Raw genomic sequence first — 21,520 nt, forward strand, 5'->3', positions numbered from 1 at the left:
GTGTTAATGGAACAAAAATTTTAAGTGGAACAAAACTAGCCAGTTCTCTCATCCATTCAGACAGTTATTCATTCCTAAAACAAATCAACTAATTTGATTACTGGAGAAATATCCAATGACTTTCTGACTAAAAAGCACAATTTGTCATACTTGATTGGGTCTTTCTTTTCTTTATAAACATACATTACAGTTGACAAGTTGAGGGTAATGGCATAACAGGAAACTTCTGGAAAACACAAATATCTAATCAGAGTTTTTCTTAAAAAACAATCAAGCATGCTAGAACATGTCAATTTTCTTGAACAACAAAGCTTGAAATGGTATTTCACATTTTTATGGTTCTATTTGCAGTCTGCTGTTTGCTGTACCATCCAAGGACTCTAAGAGCCAATTATATTCTGGCCCTTCCAAAAGATTCAACCTGAACTTTGCCTGATAACAGTGTTCTCTGAGGATACTGTTTTTTGGCCAGTAGAAATCTGCTCTCTGACAGGGCGATTCAGCCATGCCACTTCCTGTAACTGAAAGAGAGGACATGACCTGGACAGATGGGAAGGTCAGGGTTTCTTTAACATGACCCAAAATAAAAACTCCCAGTTCCATAATTCCCAACACAGAAGCACAACACAAGAGCACAGGCAGAAAGTGACCCCAAATTATACTGGGTCCTGGGCCCAAGTGGAGAGGCAGGCCATCAACAGCTTTGTGCCTCTACCCACACACTGCCCCCGGTAGGCTGGAGGTGTTTCACACCCTCATAAGAGCAGGGGCTGTCCATTAGGACAGCTAGGCCGCAGAGCCAACTCTGAAACTGGCTACCACAACTGCACATCATTGTTAATCCATCTGTGAGGATGTGAATCAAACAGTTGATAGAATGACCTGCCAGCGCAACCTCAGAGTAATTTGGGGAACACGCACTGAACACTGGCATGTAGTGGCCTAAGCTTGGCCCAGTCTAACCCTGCTTATGACATACACAGCCATGCACGGAATAAATCTGTCACCTGTGTTTAGTTTATCAGTCATTTTTGTTTCAGGCTGTTGATTAATCATTAAGTTTAAGTAATGATTTTAAGAAAGTTACTGCTTTTGGATTTTTAAACTACATTTTGTGACTGCTGAACTCCTACAGTAGTTAAACTCCGTTTGCCCTTAAATCAGCATCAAGTACCATAAAAACAGGAGCAATAAAAATAACAGCTGTTTAAGACCTGCTCTTTCTTTGTCAAGTCCAGGCATGTCAGAATACACCAAATGAATGTGACATAACACACTGGACTAAGAGTTGCTGATAAAATGATGGCTCACATGTAGGCCACAGGTGATTCAAGACAAGAAAATGCAAGATGCACTTTTGTATTGCATTACTGCCATTTGGCAGACACTCTTATCCAGAGTGAGACTTACATAGGTTACAATTCTTACATGTTATCCATCAGATCCATTGGGTATTCATAAAATACCTTACTCATTTTAGCAATTTATGTCATAAGAACCCTCAATTGTAAGAAAAGGCCATTCAACCTCTTCTGTGTTCAATTCTAGAGCGTATCACTGTGTTAAGACTGGTTCTAATCATACCCTTCTTCTACTTCTCTTAGTAAGCCCTTGAATTTTGAACTGAATGAAAAAATACTTGTTAATGCAGGTGTGAAATTGACCTTTAACCTCCTCCTGTCTCCTCTTGCTCCACTTAGTTGGTCATTTGGAAATGAAGCCCTGTGTAGGGGGAAGTTAGTCTTCCTCACAGGGGCAATGCCAATTATGCAGGGACAATGCCTATGATTAGAGAGGGGTACCACTTACGTGTACGGAATATCCTTACATGAGGTACCAATTATGTTGGTGATAATTAAATTAAACACATGGAGGCGCCATACAGAATATGTATGTGAGGTGCGTCCGCCGCTTCTTCGGATGTGCAGAGCAAGAAGAGGGGCATACGTTCGTCTTCTGTGGACGTGTGAAGCAAGAGGCAAGAGAAGTACGTCCGTCTTCTTCGGACATACAAAGCAAGAGAAAGAGTAAAAGAATGCGTCCGGTTTTTACTAGCATCGCTGCGGGGGGCATTTCCTGTTTACTGTGGCTGTCCTTGGTTGGGTGAGAGGTCGTGAAACTGCAACATCACTTCCCGTGAGATTGCGTTTCACATTAAAAGCGATTTATGTGTTACTGTCCGTAAAATTTGAACAAATAAAATGAACGAATATATCTGTGGACGGCACTATACCTACACCTGCAATTAATTGATATCCCTACAAGCAATCATATTTTGGCATTTGAAAAAAAAAATGTGTCTGTAAATATATTTAATGCTAAAATATAATGTACTGCTTTCATGAAACATTTAATTAATCAGTGTGGTCTCTTCCTGAACACTTTACTGTAAACCTCCCAGAGGGAAACTATAAATGGGGCATTGCCATACTCTAGCAGTCAAAGAGCATAGTTAATGATGTTGTTATTGCTGCATGAGGAAACAGCATTTCAGTATGAGCCAGTAGCAATGTCCTGACCACTGACCCTTCCTGCAAAGGCATTTCTTTAACAGTGTAGTTCCTTAAAGTCACCTTGACCAAAACACCTAGTACTGTTTCTGCATAGTGAAAGATGAAAATATACTTAAGTCTTATGTGGAGTCAATAATTAATTTGTACAATCACAGGTATCAGGTTTGAATGAGTTTATACAAGTATGAGTAAAAATAACTAAAATCATATTTCTTCCTCTCACATCTCTACATATTTCAGCAGCACAAAAGACCCTGGGGAAAAGCACACGGCTTGCTGGAGGAGGAGTTTGAGTTGACAACCAAAAACATTGTAGGTATATTCAAAACCACCTTGCAGATGTAATTAAAAAACTGCTGTGCATGTTACAATTTCTTAACCACTTCCACACAAGACCTAATAGCTGCTCTGTACCTGGCTTGGGTTACATGTAAAAAAAATACTATGGTTCTAGTGTTGTCATTTGAGAGTGCTGTGTTAATTTCTCCTATGACCTAAAACAGCTTTGACCCTGACTTCTCTAGAGCCTAAGCAAGACTTGCTGCCCTTGAGTTTGTTTCCATGTTTTCCATTTCTGGAGCACAAGCGCGCGTGGTTCCTTAAAGGGGAACCAGACCCCCCTGTGGGAATCAAATATCAATAGCAGTCTGGCAGATTTCCCTTGTTTCCTCCCACTCTGTGCTTTATTCTGGGTCAACATCCTGAAGGAGTTTTGAAGGTCTGTGACTGAGGGGTTGCTGCTGGTCTGGGAGGCAGAAGTGAAAGGCAAGACATCACTTTTTTTCCTGAAGCCAAGGCCAGCGTGAATGCTGAATGGTGCTCCATTGGAACACAGTGAAATGAAGCAGCTGCACTAGTGGTATTCAAAACGATTCTTTTTAGTGATTCGGTTCTTTCGTTCAGTACAATAAAATGATTCGAATCTATGACTCTTTGATTCATTCATTTCCATATCCGGTCGGGCGGCATACATGAATCTGTAAATAGTTTTATTGCGTTTTAAAAGTTATTCTACATTGTTCCATGCCCATTATTAGCCTGCTCTGCAGCAAAACAGCACGTGTGAAACCAAATGTCAATGAAATTAATTAAATCGTAATATTTATTACGTGAAACTGCACCATGCTATTCAAACAATCATGCAGGCGCAAAGTATAGAGAGTAAGAGAACCCCACATTTTAATGCGTATTATAGCCTAAGTACATGTCATTTGCTAAAACTAAAAAAAAAAAAATGCACTGAGGAAAAAAGAGCCACGCTTATATCCAAAGTGAAAAACTTCGTTTTACAAGTTTTGAACTAACCAAGCCCAAAGATTTTAATATACTTGTAGGCCTAGTCATTGATGTCGTATTTTTATTTGTTGTTAATGTAGACATAGTACGCTACAAATGTGATGTGTAGGCTTATACATCACATATCTGTTTTGTTTTGTAGCCTACTATGTTGATTTGTCAGTGTTTGTTAATAAGGACTTTTTCACGTTAAAAGGAAATCTGATGTCAACATTAAATAACTCGTAGCCTATGTAAAATTGCAGTTGTGATAAACAAGAACTGCGATACATTGTGTGCAATGGCAGATGTAGTCCAAGCCTGCTATACTGAGAAATAGCGATTCTGGCAACACGTAGTCGCCAGATCTTCATAGTCAGTCACTCTTTTGAGGGGGGCGGGACCTGTGTACTGGGAACTTGTCAGCATAGTCAGTGAATCTTTGGAGTCCGAAGGAACTGGTGAACTGAGGAACTTGTCAACAGTTCATCAGGTCAGTAGGGGGGGGGGGGTTTAGATACTTCGTAGTCACTGAATCTTTTACATTTTCCCACATCGTCAGCTGTGCCGAGATGGCCAGTGGGAGGTGCTTCGAGAATTAGCATTTCAGCCATTGGCTAGTTGCCGTCATGAACGTACTGCTGATGCAGTTTTGTGATAGGCTGCTTCGTGGACAGACCGCATATCTAATATCCACTGGAGGGAGAGTTATAGCTGCTATGCCAGCTAATCAGCGTGCATGTTTGCAAAGAGCAAGGAATGAATCTTTTAGACTAGCGATTCAGTACACTCAGTTTACCTCAAAGATTCCTCAAGCTGCCCAGTATCATTGCCTTTCCTCCATGGCTCTCCACACAGAAAGATTAGCATATTAATAAACCCTAAAATTAGCAAAAAGGCAAAAAGCCACACTTATCACCACTACACAATATAATATTCTTATAATATTCTTCTTCATTTACTGAAAAGAGGTATATTTAAAAACACAAAAATGTAGGTGTATGAAAGATCTCAGGATATGGGGTAACAGATTCATCCAACATTATACCCAGTTCCCTTTTGGTCCAGTCTCCTGGGATGCAACATATTTTGTCTGTTGTTTCATCCCATATCGTAACTAACTAAAAGAGCTCACCCATAGTGACACACCAGATCTGTGATTTAGGTCCGAGTGCTGCAAAGAGCTTGCATTCACATTAAAATCAGAAGCAGAGAAGAGAGCATAGCAGTCTGCTTGATGGCCAAGAGCCCAAAACAGTGACTTGCACAGCATGGCATCCTTTAAGAACATTATTCATATGCAGAGACTCTGTCCCCAGATAACCAATAAAATGCTGTTAACTAATGTTGCAGACTGATTTGATATTCCCACTCTGTTCCATTCCGTTGCTTAATTCTTTACCAAGTGCTCAGGAAAAGTGTCATCCTCAAAGGAGCCATGAGTGTGCAAAATGCCACACCCTAGCATTCCATCTTGAGGTTTCCTGGCTATTGCATTAACTTTCAGACAAATGTCAGCAAATAACAGTGTATCACTCTTCACCACTGTGAGTTTGTTTGCTTCATCTAGACCTTGGCTCGATTCAGTATACAACACTGTTCTTATACAGTAAAATGGCTAGATCAATGTTGCACTGTGGAGCACACATGTGTAAGACTATCTTGTATAAATGGGTAAACATGTTTTAAAAATTGTGATTCATTTAAATTTACACAAGGGTGATATGACCTCAGAAATGAATTAAATAATCATTTTCCAAAAATAATAGGCATACGAGTACAGCCAGTGTCAGGTCTTCTTCAAGGCAAAATTAATTCTCGATCTTACATTTGTTCAGACACATTTATAGTCAATAGAAAAGAAACCCTATTGATTTTGCAATTGTTGCTCTATTTTCCATTGGTGAGCATCATTGCCTACACTCCCATGCATTAAGTGTAATAAAGATGTGCTTTGAATCTGGTCTGTTTTTCTCTGTACACCATAAAGTAATTTGCTCTGACAGGAGCACAGACAAAAGCATTAACCCTGCTGAGGCCTGACAGTAATCAGTTTATATTACATGAAAAGATCTGTAAATCACTGGTAAATGTTATGATTTTGTTATTCACATAAATACATGCAGTTATTGCCAGCTGTACTGGAAGTAAAGATCCCGTGCATTAACAAGACAGTGCTCTTACTGGAGAAACATCAGTTCAGCCCTGTGCTTTTAGTGCTTATATGGATATAATTCATGCTAAAATAAAATTGTTCCTTACATTATCATTTAATACCGTACAACATGGTATGACTGACAACGTCAAAGAAACAACCCCCTTGAATAAATGGCACACTGATGATGAGTGTTTTGAACACTGTGTAAAGATATACAGTATTGCATGCATTATTAAATATAATGATTCTATGATAATTTTTGACATATACTGCATTATCACAGGGGAGTTGCACCTTTGGATGCACTGCCTGATCTAACAATCACACTGTACAAGTTATGAGTATCCATTCATTCATCCATCCATCTTCTCAGTAGCCACATACATAGCTGTACATGGAACCTTGACCAGTCCAGGCCATTCTAGGATGTCCACAGGTGTACATGAACCTGGACTAAACCCTTGCACTGAATTCTGGCCCAACGTACATGCCCCTCATAGAACCACTGATCCTGAACCAGCAGCTGGGACATTTTCTCCACTGCTCAGAGCAGCACTCGCTGGAGAATTGCAGATGAGGGATGCCATCATAGACAGAAGCCCAAACACAGGAGGAGAATCCCCCGCTCAAGGTGCTATCACAGCTGATCATGGAACAAATGCATCGCCCCGGACGACAGGAGCACTGACACACTTCACTCTGCTGTATTTTCATGTGCACTGAGACCAGATTTCTCAACAGACACAGCCCCCCCAGGGACCCTGCGCTCAGATTTAACACCTCAGACAGTCTCTTGTTTACACAGTGTTCTCACAACATCATTTTAACATCGGCCTTCACTGCAGTATGCTGACATTGCACTGAATAACAGTAAAGTCATTAATAATAAATTCATGCAGCTTTTATACTTCTCAATATTTGATGAGGAATGTAAAGATTCATTTAAAAAATCATAACTCACACTTTAGGAGACAAAGTGCATTCATGTGAGATCAAGCAGCATCCATGGCTTCAGTATTATCATGTTGCTGCAATGTTGTGACAGCATTCTGAGAATATTTCGTCAGCTGGGATCGCATTTCTGTGGAACAGTAGAGGAATGTGGCTCAGTGATGGATGAGCTCTCCGTGGTGCTGAAAGGGGCCCCTAAGAGGCATGTTTCATGCATGTCCCACACTGCCATTTGCAGATGGGATGGACGATGTCAACGGTATTTCGTTAGCAGACAAGCTAGGGTACACATGCATATCATCCATATTTGAGTGGAGCATGAAAGTGCACAATATTAAGCATAGCAACAACACAGACCAGTAATTACCTTCACCATTTAAATGTTCAACTTTCTCATGATAACTATATTACATGACAAGCTCAGAAATGACTTGAATTAATGACAAATATTGTAGCAAAATGATGACTTGATAATCACCAACTGATCTGTTATTTCATTACAGGACAAACCATTAAAGGACAAACCTTGGCAGTAAGACTGATGCCAAGTCTGGGCTGTCTTCTACTACAGTTCGATGTGTTAACACAAAGACGGAAGAGTTTAAAGGTCAAACTGCGGCCACCATCAAGTAACAGTAATGCTAGAGGTAGCCAGGAGCCAAAAATGACAAGAAACCCCCACAGCACTGCGTATTCTCCATCATTATATAAGCTCATTTGTGGAGAAATTCAAAATAAGGCCAACTGCTAGAATAAGTGACTTCAAATAAAAATGGGAGAGTAAAAATAAGATTTTAACAAGCTGCATTTGCAAACCACTATAGTTATGGATTTATTCTGTATGGCTCTGCTTTGGACTAGTCAGCATATTACCATTCTCAACGACTTCAGCTCACCAACATTGACAAAGATCCCATGTTTTTGAATTTGAAACACGTGGTTTACGATGACAACTAACAAACACGACCATTAGCAAGAATTCTTCAGCATGCCAAAACTCCCACTACAGCCTCCACATACAGTACAACATGTGGGCTTAGAGATCAACATAGAAAATGTGAAACCAAGTTATTATCAAATGTAAAATACCAGTGAAAACAGTCAACAGTTTACGATATTCTCTCTTCCTTTGTACTGGCATCCACAAGTTATTTTCAGTTATTTATATCATGGATGACTGTCTCCTGAGTTCTGCTGTGAGTTCACTGAGGCAAAGCATATTAAAGGCAACTTTCATTGTGCACAAGGCCACATCTGTAAAAAAATAAAACTACTACACAGTTGTCCTTTTCTAAGAGACTGTTGAATGCAAGCTTACCAAGCAATGTTTGTAAATGATGCCTGCCTCCTTTACCATTGGCGGAAAGCAATGTGGCTTCTTTTGCATTCCTCTACTATTGGTCTTTCCAAACCACCAGCCAATTACAGAGCGCTCAGGGGAGCCATTGACAGTCTTCTCTTTCAGTGCTGCTCTTTAGCAGGTTTTAATAAGAGTCACAGGGAGAATAATACTGATAAATAATTGAAATGCATTTCACCAGCAGATACGTTAACAACACAACACTTTTCTAACACCCCACAATGGAGAACATGCTCAGAAAATATTCCAAATATAAATTCACATTTATGATCATCAATATAATGAAGAATAATTTTATGATTTTTCACCATCGTTATAATTATTAAGTAGAAGAAGAGCCAGGATGATAATCTTCATCAGCCTCAACACTCTATACTTATACAGCTCTTGGTGAGTGAACACTTGGTGAGTGTCATTATGGGTATGAATGTTACTGTTAGATATGCTGATTTTAATGGTTAAAAGCACTCAGAGTGACAGTAGCAGCATGGCTCACTAAGGACAGTGACACGCTGACAGGGATATTGGCGAGTGGAGTCACACCACTGCGCCAACCCAACAGCCAATTGCGGAAGGCCCAGAGGGTGATGTTGGCGTCCTTCAGGTGATGCCCCCCTACCTGGAAGGACATTGTGGTGCTGCCCCTGGAACTATGACAAGCACTAGATGACACAATAGTGGGCTCCATCTCTAATTTCCATTGATTTTGTGCAAGGGTTCATATGTCGCTATTGGCTACACAGAGCTATTAGCTCTGCTTTGGTTTAATAATAAAACACTGAATAAATAAAACACTGAAGCAAAATGGTTACTGCTAAATACAACAGCCACTTCATATTGGTCAACAATTTCAAGCCAGATCTGAACGAGCAGAGAAACAACAACCTGTTGCAGCTGGCATGTGAAGCAGGGAAGAACTGATCTGTTCAGCCATCAGGGCAGACTGGCTGCTGGGATCTATACAGCACCAGACTAAGATAAGAGCTACATCACTGCCTTCATGAGGAAAACTGAGGGGAGAAATGTTCCCAGTGCACATATAGGCACATGACCCTGCCACAGAGAGAGCCACCAAACACTCTGTACTACCTTTGTGCATCATCAGTGACAAAGAATGTGTTTCCACCACATTAAAAACACCTATAAAAACAATGGCTGGTGTGACGGATTTCAGCATCATTAGAACTGTAAAACAATGGGTCCCAGGCTCTAAAGAAAGGATGTTCCTTTTTGTAAGAAAGGGTTTCCGTCTTGCCACCCTACCCCATAACCCAGACGTGCAGAATACGAGAGATGGTGGTCACATGCAAGGAGTGACCAGTACCTGCCAGAAATTCCTGTAGCTCCTTCAGTGTTGCTATTAGCCTCTGGGTAGCCTCCCTGATAAGTTTTTTTCCTCGTCCTCTCATCAACTTTGGATGGTCGTTCCTGATCTTTGCTATGTCGCTGTGGTGGCACATTTTCTCCACTTATCGATGATGGTTTTGACAGTGCTCCATGGTACAGCCAGTGTGATATTCTTTTATATCCATCTCCTGATTAGTACTTTTCAACAATTAGCTCTCGCAGTTTCTTCATTCAAGCAAATCCTACAGCAACAGCTGACTTTAATCTGGGTTTAATCAGAATCACTTTCATTGATGGCAGGTGTATGCTATTTACCTACAGGCATGATTTTGAATGTGATTGGTTAACTTTGAACACAGCTAGAGCCTCCATTATGATAGGGTGTGCAGACTTATGCAATCAGGGTGCTGTGGGTTTTTTATTTAAAATGTTCCTAATAATGAACTATTTGTTTTTCTTTGGATTTTTGTTTGTTGGAAGATCACATTACAGATGGAGAAAGTCTGAAATTTACATTGTTGTTATTCCTGCCTTTACATTTCAAAAACCACAAGGGTGTGTAGACTCTGTATCTGTATCTGTATATCCACTGTATCTGCCATTATGTCCGCACCCGAGTAAAACTAATCGCAGGCCCGCAGCGTGCTTAAATCCAACATTTTTACAACACACCGACCCATGATCACTAAGTTTTTGTTCCGTTTGAAAGGCTACACAGAATATGACTGTGAACTATGTGCTAGCCAGCTGATAGTTTACCGACTTCTCAAACTCCCTCAAACTCTCTGATTGCGCATCACCTGGCAAATAGTGCAGGCAATCACTTCGCCTAGGTCAGGGGTGTCCAAACCTCTCCTGGAGGGCCACTTGTCCTGCATCTTTTAGATCTCTCCCTGCTCCAACACAGCTGATTCAAATGATGTCACAGGGCTCAAGCAAGGACTCAGGCGCAGATAGGAAGGCACGATGAAACAACGAGTTTATTGAATCCAAATCGTAATCCAAAAAACAAAGTCAGAACAGGCACAGTCCAAAATCAAGGAAGTGCGATCCGGGTGGACGCACGCAGGAGCCCCCAGCAACTTACAGAATGCCTTCCAGAAGTGGGAAGTAAACTGGGGCCCCCTATCAAACACCACATCTATCGGCAGCCCGTGCAGTCTAAACACGTGGTTGACCAGGAGCTCGGCGGTTTCTTTGGCGGTGGGTAGCTTGGGCAGAGCAATAAGATGCACGGACTTGGAGAAACGATCAACCACTGTAAGGATGGCGGTGTTACCGTCGGAAGGGGGCAGACCCATGACGAAGTCCAGGGCAATGTGGGACCAGGGTCTTCTGGGCACCAGCGGAGGTCGCAGCAGACTCGCTGGAGGGCGATTGGAGGGCTTGTTCTGGGCGCAGACCGAGCAGACAGAGACGAAACTGCAGACATCCTTCTCCACAGTGGGCCACCAGAAGCGCGGTTCGATGTGTGCGACAGTGCGTCTAACCCCTGGGTGACAGGCCAGCCTGGATGAGTGTCCCCACAGCAGAACCTGGGGGCGAACAGACTCAGGAACAAACAGACGGTTAACAGGACAAGTACTGGGACCGGCCTCCCCGCGCTGGGATGAGCGCACCAGGGACTCGATATCCTAAGATGCAGAGGCTATCAAACAGCGAGCGGGCAATATGGTGCTGGGCTCAGGTGCCTCCTCGGGTGAGGGGGAGGATTGACGGGAGAGGATCCCGGGCGATAAGAGCGGATGAAGTCGAATTGGGCAAAGAACAGAGACCAGCGAGCCTGACAGGGGTTAAGGCGTTTAGCAGTGCGGAGATATTCCAGGTTCTTGTGGTCCGTCCACACCAGAAATGGGATACTAGCTCCCTCCAGCCAATGCCTCCACTCCTCCAACGCCAATTTCACCACCAGCAACTCTTGATCGCCAATGTCATAATTGCGCTCCGAGAGCTGCCAGGAAAAGAAGGCACACGGGTGCAGCTTGTTGTCCTGCTCAGACACTTGAGAGAGAACGCCCCCCCCACCTCAGAGGCGTCCACTTCCACCACAAACTGCGGGGCAGGGTCGGATTGAATGAGCACCGGCGCGGTGATGAAACGCCTCTTAAGCTCCAGGAATGCTTCAGCGGCAGCCAGGGTCCAGGAGACGCGTCAGGCGGGGGATGTCAGAGAGGTGAGTGGAGCGGCGACAGAGCTGAAGTTGCGGATAAACCGCCGGTAGAAATTGGCAAAGCCGAATAATCGCTGGAGCGATCATCTATGTACACGAATACGAATCGGCCCAGCATGTCACGGAGTACATCGTTGACTAGGGCCTGGAAGACAGACGGAGCATTAGTTAACCCGAAAGGCATAACCAGGTATTCGTAGTGCCCAGTTGGAGTGTTGAAGGCGGTCTTCCACTCGTCCCCCTCTCTGATGCGGATCAGGTGATAGGCGTTGCGGAGGTCTAGCTTAGTAAAGATTCTAGCCCCCTGTAGGGACTCAAAACAAGCCGACATCAGAGGAAGGGGGTAGCGGTTCTTTACCGTAATGCTGTTCAGGCCGCGGTAGTCAATGCAGGGGCGGAGCGAACCGTCCTTCTTGCCCACGAAGAAAAAGCCCGCCCCAGCCGGCGACGATGAGGGGCGAATGATGCCGGCAGCCAGCGACTCCCAGATGTACTTGTTCATGGCCTCTGTCTCCGGTGGCGACAGTGAATATAGGCGGCCCCGGGGCGGTGTGGTGCCAGGCAGGAGATTGATGGCACAGTCGTAGGGTCAATGAGGAGGCAAGGAGGCGGCGCGGGACTTGCTGAACACCCCTTTCAGATCCAGGTACTCCGGGGGCACCCCAGCTAAGTCGGGAAACTCCTCTGTGGTAACAGGGAAAGGAGAGACCAGAACAGGCGCAGTGGGCAGTGGGAAGCACAGAACGAGCTGCATTCCAATACCTTGTTCTCTATCCAGTTTATCCAGAGATTGTGCATACAGAGCCAGGGGTGTCCCAGAACCAGCGGTGCTTGTGGCATCTCGATGATATGGAGTACGATATCCTTGTGATGGTTGCCAGAAAGCAGAAGGCTCACTGGGGGGGTGATGTGGGTGATTTTAACGAGAGGCCTGCCAGTGATGGCAACTGCTTCCAGGGGCGTCTGGAGCGTCACCCGAGGCAAACCAAGCTGCTGGACAAGGCTGGCATCAATGAAGTTGCCGTCCGCTCCAGAGTCAATAAGGACTGCCACCACTTGAGGTTGACCGTTAACAAAAAGAGAGGCAGACAACAGAGGACGATTAATGGGGGAGACAGACAAAGGGGTTACGCTCACCTGTATCTCCCCTGCTACGGGTGAGCGCTGGCTTTTAGCGGAAAATCTGAGACAAAGTGGCCCGGGTTGCCGCAGTACAGGCAGGACCGGGTCCGAATCTGTCTCTGGCGCTCCGCTTGTGACAGGCGCATGCGGTTGACCTGCATCGGTTCCACCGACGAAACTGGGGTGGCAGGGACTGAAGGCATCGCTGCAGGAACGCGGCGGGTTTGCGGACCTCCTCAGCTGGTCTCTGGAACTCTGCTCGCTCTCTGCGACGGGCGGACAGGCGGTGGTCAACGCGGATGGCAAGGTCGACCAAAGAGTCGAAATCGGCTGGCAGATCCCGAGTAACAAGCTCATCCTTGGTCTCGCCAGACAGTCCGTGGAGGAACGCGTCATACAGGGCTTCAGGGTTGCAGCCACTGGTCACGGCGAGTGTCCAGACATCGATGGCATAATCCGATACCGTACCACCTCTCTGCCGGATCTGCAGCAACTCCCGAGCTGCCTCACAACCGTGTTTTGAACGGTCAAATACCCGCTTCATCTCCTCGCAGAAGGTGGCGTAGGAGGAGCACACAGGCGAGCAGGCTTCCTACACCACCGTTCCCCATTCTCTGGCATGCCCAGTCAACAGGGTGATGACGTAGACGATCCTCGCCTGATCGGTGGGGAAGGTTGATGGCTGAAGCTCGAACACCAACGAGCACTGGGACAGAAAGGAGCGACACGTTCCGGGCTCACCGGCGTACGGATCTGGAGGTGGCAGGCGGGGCTCCCGCAAAGGCTGGGAGGGAGGAGGCAGCTGAGCAGGTGCAGGAGGGGCCGCTGGGGTGTCCCATGCAAGCTGGAGTTGTTGTAGTTGCACAGAGAGGTTATTCATTTCTGCCGCGAAGGTCTCCAGGGTATTGTTGACCGACTTGAGCTGATTCTGATGTCGGCCGAGGAGAGCTCCCTGTCGGTCCAACACCGCTCGCAGCTGGCTGCTGTCTGCTGAGTCCATCATGTGGCTAGTTCATACTGTCATGGGGCTCAAGCAAGGACTCAGGCGCAGACAGGAAGGCACGATGAAACAACGAGTTTACTGAATCCAAATCGTAATCCAAAAAACAAAGTCAGAACAGGCACAGTCCAAACCCAGGGAAACGCGGCGACCAATTCCGAAAAACAAAATACAAAATCGAGGTAAACAAGAACAAGCAGGGTCGCAAATCGGGCAGGCTAAACAGAACAATGAACGGCTTGGTAGCGAAACAGGTGAACTGAGACGAACTAGCAACAATCACACAACAAACAGGGCATATAAAGGGTGAGTCTGATGAGGGGATGAGATGCGGGTGTGCAGGCAGGCAGGTGATCAGGCATGGGTGGGCGGAGACAGGGCAGAGAACAGGGCAGGGCTGGAACACAGGGGAAAACAGTAAACATGAGCACATGGAGAGCAAAAACAAAGCCGGCTATGAAGCCGCTGTACTGACAAATGATCAGTTTGTTATTCAGTAGCTTCAGGAGTTTGTTACGAATTGATCATTTGAATCAGCTGTGTTGGAGCAGGGAGAGATCTAAAAGATGCAGGACAAGTGGCCCTCCAGGAGAGGTTTGGACACCCCTGGCCTAGGTAGAGGTGCTTCGCCAAAATATAGTTCATTATATGCATCTGCTTATAAGACTGTTGCGTCTCATTTCATACAGGTATTTCTGCACAGGGTAAATGCGCAAGTCACACCATGAAAATAGGAACACTTTGGAGTTGTTAGGAAGTTTATTTTGTCACTGAGGCTAAACGTATCCAATGCACTTACAGCGACTATTCTAAGCTAGGCTAGCGGTAGCGCCGTCAGACTGGGTTATTGGATGCACAGAGAAGAGAACGGTATATACCCTCTTATCAGACTCTGGGGTTGAAGGCAAATAAGTGAATTCCAAAAATGTTGGAGTATCCCTTGAATGGGACTGAAACGGAGACAGCGCGAGAAGAAAGACCGAAAGCTGTTAGCAGAGGGTATCAGGTATTGATGTTTTCCCAACATGTTACATTCTTTAAAAAAAGTAATGCAGCGGGGTATAAAAATTAAGAAAGTACGCCCAGATGAGTATGACATTCCGTGGTCTGGTAACTTCATTTGAATGGTTTCAGTGCAAATACTATACACCACCTCATTACCTACGTTGAAATCGGTTCTCTATAAATACAAGTCTTCGCTGGCAAATTCATGTGCTCTGCTTCAATACAAGGGGATAACAACGTTATCGTAGATAAGAGCACATGAAATTGCTAACAACCGCAAAAAACATTCACGATCAAATGTACATCTCTGTTCTCCTGTATCAAGAAATAATGTTCAGTCATATTTTGTAATAGCAAATAGTGATTTCTGTAATTATTCTCAAGAGACAGTGCCAACGCAGATGAAATCTAAGTCTCAAAGTGCGCACCAAAAAAGCCAGATTGGGTGGGCGTTGTGAAGTGAGTTACGATGAAGGTTTGGACCGGAATGAGAGGGAGCGGAAGCATTATTAGTAGCCCATCAAAATCTCGTTACAGAAAACAAACCATCATTGGGCCAAAACAGGAGAATTGCTACTCAGCAATAACTATACACAACCTACTTTTCCTACAGTTAGAAAAAAAGTAGGACAACATGCTCATAAACATTGTGAAAGAAATGCTTTTCAACGCCGTTATCAGTCATCACACCAGTGGCGGCGGGTGAGCTGGAAACAGGGGAATCCCAAACATCACCCTTAAATCTATCATTACTTTCAACCTGTTCCCCTTTATCCTCCTTGATTAACAATAAAACAGATAATTCACAGAATAATCAACACCAATCACGTAATTAGAATAAATCGTTATACTCGCGAAACAGCGCAGATTGTCTGAAATTTGTGTGCTATTGCGAAAGCTACAGCATGAGATTGTTTAATTAACAAGGATGGCAATTTGAATAATTAAATGGCAAGTAATCCCAAAGCTTTCTCTTAAATACTTCACATACCTTTCTTGTGTTACAAAATTCAAATTACAAAACGGAGCTAAATTTAGTTGGATTGATTTAAATTATTGAGAATAAACTTTGAGGCTAGGTTGAGTGCAATGAACAATAACGTTTCGAACACAGACCTCACAACAGCTGTGATGTGTCATGAGCATTTAATGTAATTTAAATCGATAAATGCCATCCTTGTTAATTAAACAATCTCATGTTGTAGCTTTCGCAAGCACACAAACTACAGACAATCTGCGCTGTTTCGCGAGCATAATCATTTAGTCTATTCACGCGATTGGTATTCATTATTCTGTGAATTATTTGTTTTATTGTTAATCGAGGAAGATAAAGGGGGACAGGTTGAAAGCAATGATAGATTTAAAGGTAATGTTCGGGCCTCCCCTGTTTCCAGCTCACCCGCCGCCACTGCCTCACACTAGTCGGTACTTAACAGTACCGACTAACTTACCTGCTGCGGTCAAGTAAGTTAAGTCAAAGTAACCTTATACTCCCGATAACCAAAAACAGTGGTATAGGATTTCCATTTTGATTGCATTGCGGGGATGTGTTTAAAAAAAAAAAAAAAAAAAAAACTCCGCACAACATAAATACAGATAAAAAAAAAGCAATAAAGCTCCTGAAGGTATTGGGGACATGACACACAACACCGTTCTCCGCTCACACAATGCGCACAGTGTCCAGCGTCACCAGCGTGAGGGCATTGTCGCCGGTATCCCGTTACTCACGCCATGCCAGTGGAGCTCACCTCACCGTCAGCTGCCCGGGATAGTGTTTCATGTTGCGTCTGCGTGTTAAAGCAAGTCGCAGAATCAAGCCTTCTGTGGTCACTCGGAGGAGCGCTGGGCGCGATCACTGTAGCTGCGTTCCCCGGGAAAAGGCCGCCGTGAGAGGGGCAAGATGACACGCGCCTCTCCAGGTTCGGTCAAATACACAACTCGCGAGTAGCCGAAGCGAGGCAGCAGCATTACATTCCGTAACACGTGCATTTGCTACAGGTATCGTCATTGACAGCTGTCCAGAAATGTGGTGCTCTAATTGGATTGCCCTCTGATTACGAATGGTGCCGGCGCCAAGCCTGATTGTCTCTTACGCAAAGCCGTCTCAAGCCAGGCCACGGGTTTCGGAAGGACAGGTTGCTGCGGTTTGCAACTTGTTCATGCAGGTAATTAAAAAGTAAAAAAGAACAGCGACTGCAGAGGCTTCGTTAAGCTCCCGGCTTTAAATAAATAACCAGGTGAAATGGAACTGCTAAAAAGACATAAAAATTACTGAGATGTACATGTAGGCTACACTCTGTAAAATGTATGTCAAGCACTGTATAAGACCACTGAACCATGAATGTAAACATGTTTGTTTAACAATGTTATAAACAACTTACATCTTAAACATCTTCCAACTGTAATAAAAATGGTTGGTCCAACCATCAATTTTACATTCCACCATTATAAAATAACTGACACCAATGTGTTTTCTAATGCCAAAATGGCAACATAAACACCAATGTTCAAACTAACCAATATTAGAAATGACTTGATTGCCTAACTAAATATTTAACTCATTCAGAATGAACATAACTGATACTGACCAAAACACCTTCAGTTCTAAGCTTCCATCAGATATTAAGGCTGTTATCATCAAACATACTTTGCTTTGCAGCCATAATGAATGTATTAGTTTTCTGCCTTATTTGGGGGACCACAAAACTAAATATTTTACCATGTATTTGACTGTTCTTCCATTTGAAAGTCAAGCTCAAAACATTAACCAGACAAGATGAATCACTTGACTGTGAGGTGTCCTGAGGTGCCCAGTTCTCCTGGTCTTGGGCAGCCCCAGCTGCACAAATTTTCATTCCATTCCAGGACTAAACTGATAGATTAAATTAATTTCTTGCTTAACTGAGTCCACCAAATCACTGTTCCCACTGTTCTGAGTGTGTTGTTCATTTATGAGCAGCTGGACTACTGGCAGGACTAAAGTCTAGCAGGAACAGAGCTGAGCCTTAGTCCTAGTGTCACTCAAAGAGTAGTGTGTCTTTTGCTGGCATGACATTTTGCCTGTAACACTTGTTTGTTGATTAATCATTGTAATGGATTATCTGCAGGCATATTTCATCAGTATAAAACTGCAGAATCTTAGGTTTTTTCATGGTGTACTGTGTGGACAGTGTTGTTATTTTTCAATAGTAGCTAAATGTGGAACTAAAAACAGTGGAACTGTCAAAAACCATACCACAGGTGTGATTTCTTTCTTGGTGAATATGGTTTGGACAAAATTACAAAGCCCAGAGTGATTTTTCAGCTCAATTCAGGCTCCTATGCATCAGAGAGACCATTAGAATTCATCATACACCATACACTAAAAGTAAGCCATTCATATCATTAATTAAACCAGGCCCAGGGATTTGTTTATATTTTTGGTTTTGTTATACACATCGTCTCATTGCAACAGAAATGTCACAATGGTTTTTCCCCTCACAATATGAGTCAAAGGTTTCATATGAAGAAGATGTGACACATCTTAGTGGAATGAAGAAAATTTTGTGTCTCTGAGGGAATACAGCACATACAGAGAGAAATGTGTTCATAACACACACACACACGTTTTTTAGGCTAAGTTCAAACTGCTATACTCCAGGTCTACTCCAAACAACTTCACTCTCACTCCAAATATATACATGATGTACATGTGCAGTCTTAGATACACAGCTATACTCCAACCCTAAGAATATAGCTATACTACAGCTTCTCTGCACACAACTGCATTTGAGTCTTCACTATACAGCTATACTCCCACTTTAGATAAACAGCTGTACTCTAGGTCAATTCCAGGGGTTATGGTACACCTTAGGTGGAACAGTGTAGGTCATTATATCTGATCAGGTGTAATACACATACGGTAAGAACATCCATATCTGAAACATCTTCAGATTACAAGCAGACCTTTTAAAGAAATGTCACAATACAAAGACCTTTACCAATTTTGTACCAAAGTGAGTTTTTATAGACAGCTATTTTAATATTAGAAGATGCAAAAATTTGTATCTGAGGATCAACGCTCAAAGAATGGACAGAGTGATGAAATCACAATATACTGCAGTCATAAGGATATTTCACTGGAAAATGACAATGGATGTTAGATGTCAGATTCAGTCAAACATGCACAGATACATGGATGTCATAAACGTATCACGTACCACCTTGCTAACTGAGACGCAGGGAAGGAGTGTATACATTACATGAGTTATGAAGCATAAATCTACATATTTCAACCTGCATGTAAAATACACGTAGGGATCACTGTAGAAATACTGTATGTATGGATAATAGAAATGAATCTTGTTTTCTGTAACATCAAGTCAAGACCTGTTGTCACTTTGAGTGATTGTAATTTTGCTCATGAGAGTGAGCATTTTTGAAGTGTTTGCGAGTAGTGATATTTCTAGCGAGGGGTCTCCTCCAGTTGAGAAAAAGCCTACAGCAACCACTATCTGACAGCAAAATTTCTCATTTAAAGTAAATAAATAAAGAAAGAAATTTCTCATTTATTTATTTAATGAAACATCATTTGAGACGTAACATGGTTACTGAACTTGCGGTCAAATGCAGAAAATACATCGAGATGTTTTTATACAAAATCTGGAGAGAATCTAAGAGAACCTATCTAAATGCATCGAAGAGAATGCCATTACTTCACTACTGGTTTAAGACAGCACAGCGCTATACGCACAGCACAATTCCGCCATAACTGTCAACAGGGAATAGATGTATGAGGAGTGTGTCAATTACCTTGTTTTTGATGTTGCAGTGGCAGCACACAGTCCACAGGTATTTGAGGGTTCTCCACAGAAGAATGATAAACAGACCCCCAAAAAACGTGACCATGGACGAGGCAAGAAATGCCCACCACATACGCTGGCCATTGCTGTCACAGGGCACGTCTGGTGAAAACGGGATGATCACATCCATCTTGGATATAAATACCGAGGACGATCGCAGATTTTTATTATCAATAATGGTGTTAGTCATTATAACGCTGCCGATGCCATTCAGATCGCTGCCATCTGCCACAACTACCATCCAGAAGCTTTGGAGAGCTTCTGCCAGCGGCCCAAACCCCACTCACCAGCCATATTGCTTTAAATATCCTTCTCCCCTCAACAGTATTTTTACCCGGTTTCCCTTCAACACAGAGCGATTTCCAATCGAACACGTGACGTGCAGGCAAGCCGCACTTCGGTGCTCATAGAGCCAGTCGGTGTCCCTCTGCAAAACGCATTAAATCCGCGTTAATGATGGTTTGACGTTCTCATTTTGACGAATTTTCCCAAACCTTCGCGCAAAATTCCATGTCGGAAATGTTCGCAGCCGTAGTTGCTGTCGTTGTTGCGGTTCTTGTTGTATTTACAGCAATCGCTATAACGCAAAATACAAAATAGACCTCAATCTATTTGAATGCGACCTCACTGTCTTTCAGTCAGGGACCTAATAGCTCGACGGTAGTTCATGGATTTCTCTCTCACAAACGCCACATTGTCGATAATCTTACGGGGTTTCAGCTGTAAGAGGTAATATAACGTTTTCATTCGCTTGCCGTGCTGCGAGGAAACCTAATTCAAATAACGTTTTTTGCTTTATTCCGCCAGCAATTCGGCTAATGTCGACGTCCCCATTCAACTCCCTCTGCCTCTTTACCAGCGTCCAGCTGGAAGGGACTGTCAAATCCGATCGGAAGATAGCAGGGGAGATTTACAGGTAGGAAGGCGGAGCCTGCCTACATCACGATAAAGACGGGCAGACCGCCCTGTTACGACATGGACGCTTATTCTGACAAGTCGCTGTGTTAGTGCGTAGTGTTTTCTTGACGGAATGACGGAAAGTGCGACTCTTCTTTTTGTAAAAATAAATAAATAAAGGCCTTTAGGCCTGTCGCCGTGTTAAAATCATTAACAAGACACTAGAAATCAAATGAACAAATGTTGCTCGTTTATTTATTATTTCTCATTCACCAGCACACTCACTACCAGTTACGTCTAAGCGTAATGGCGGTGTCTTCTCCGTTGCCCATACACAAGGGTTTATTTGGTATCATTTCCTCAGTGCGGGCAGAAATGGAAAAGAAACATGCTCATCATGTCACTTGCAGAGGAATGTAGCATAGTAAATTGTACGCTTCGCTTTGAGCACTTGTGCTGCAGTGACAGCTGTGAGGCTGAACTTTTCTAATTTCAAAACGATAATCAGAGCTATAGTGTGTTGCATTTAAAACATGCCCCAAAACACATTTAGGCTGTATTTGTCCAGAAGGAATGGAGAACGCTACAGACGGACACAATGGCTTTGTAGAAAACAAGTGCACGTGGGTCCTTTTTTACTTAATCTCCAATAATATTTAAAATAATTCGCATAAAGATATAACCAGGGCTGATTCACAGGCACTCCGTGTAATATATAGATGTGATGGTCTTTTGTATGCACGACAGTGTTCAGCTACATATGCCATGTGATTTGGTATCGCGTCTATAAATAGGGAAACAGACATCTCTGTGTACGTCTCTGTATATTGAGGAGGATGTATACTGTCAATCAGTTATTTTATGCGTCGGATTTGGGGTCT

At 43.4% G+C, this 21,520-nt stretch overlaps 1 protein-coding gene across 7 annotated transcripts in view; it reads right to left on the reverse strand.

The window, feature by feature from the left end:
* kcnma1a (potassium large conductance calcium-activated channel, subfamily M, alpha member 1a) overlaps positions 1 to 20,602 on the reverse strand; it is a 244,435-nt gene extending 223,833 nt beyond the window's left edge. For all 7 annotated transcript variants that reach the window (XM_036546463.1, XM_036546461.1, XM_036546464.1 and 4 more), the window contains exon 1: positions 19,693 to 20,602. In XM_036546463.1, the coding sequence (XP_036402356.1) occupies positions 19,693 to 19,983 (291 nt within the window). In that variant the 5' untranslated portion in view covers positions 19,984 to 20,602. The remainder of the gene's footprint in view (positions 1 to 19,692) is intronic.
* Between the last annotated feature and the right edge of the window lie 918 nt (positions 20,603 to 21,520).

Source organism: Megalops cyprinoides, chromosome 15, assembly GCF_013368585.1.
Source record: "Megalops cyprinoides isolate fMegCyp1 chromosome 15, fMegCyp1.pri, whole genome shotgun sequence".
Taxonomy (NCBI): domain Eukaryota; kingdom Metazoa; phylum Chordata; class Actinopteri; order Elopiformes; family Megalopidae; genus Megalops; species Megalops cyprinoides.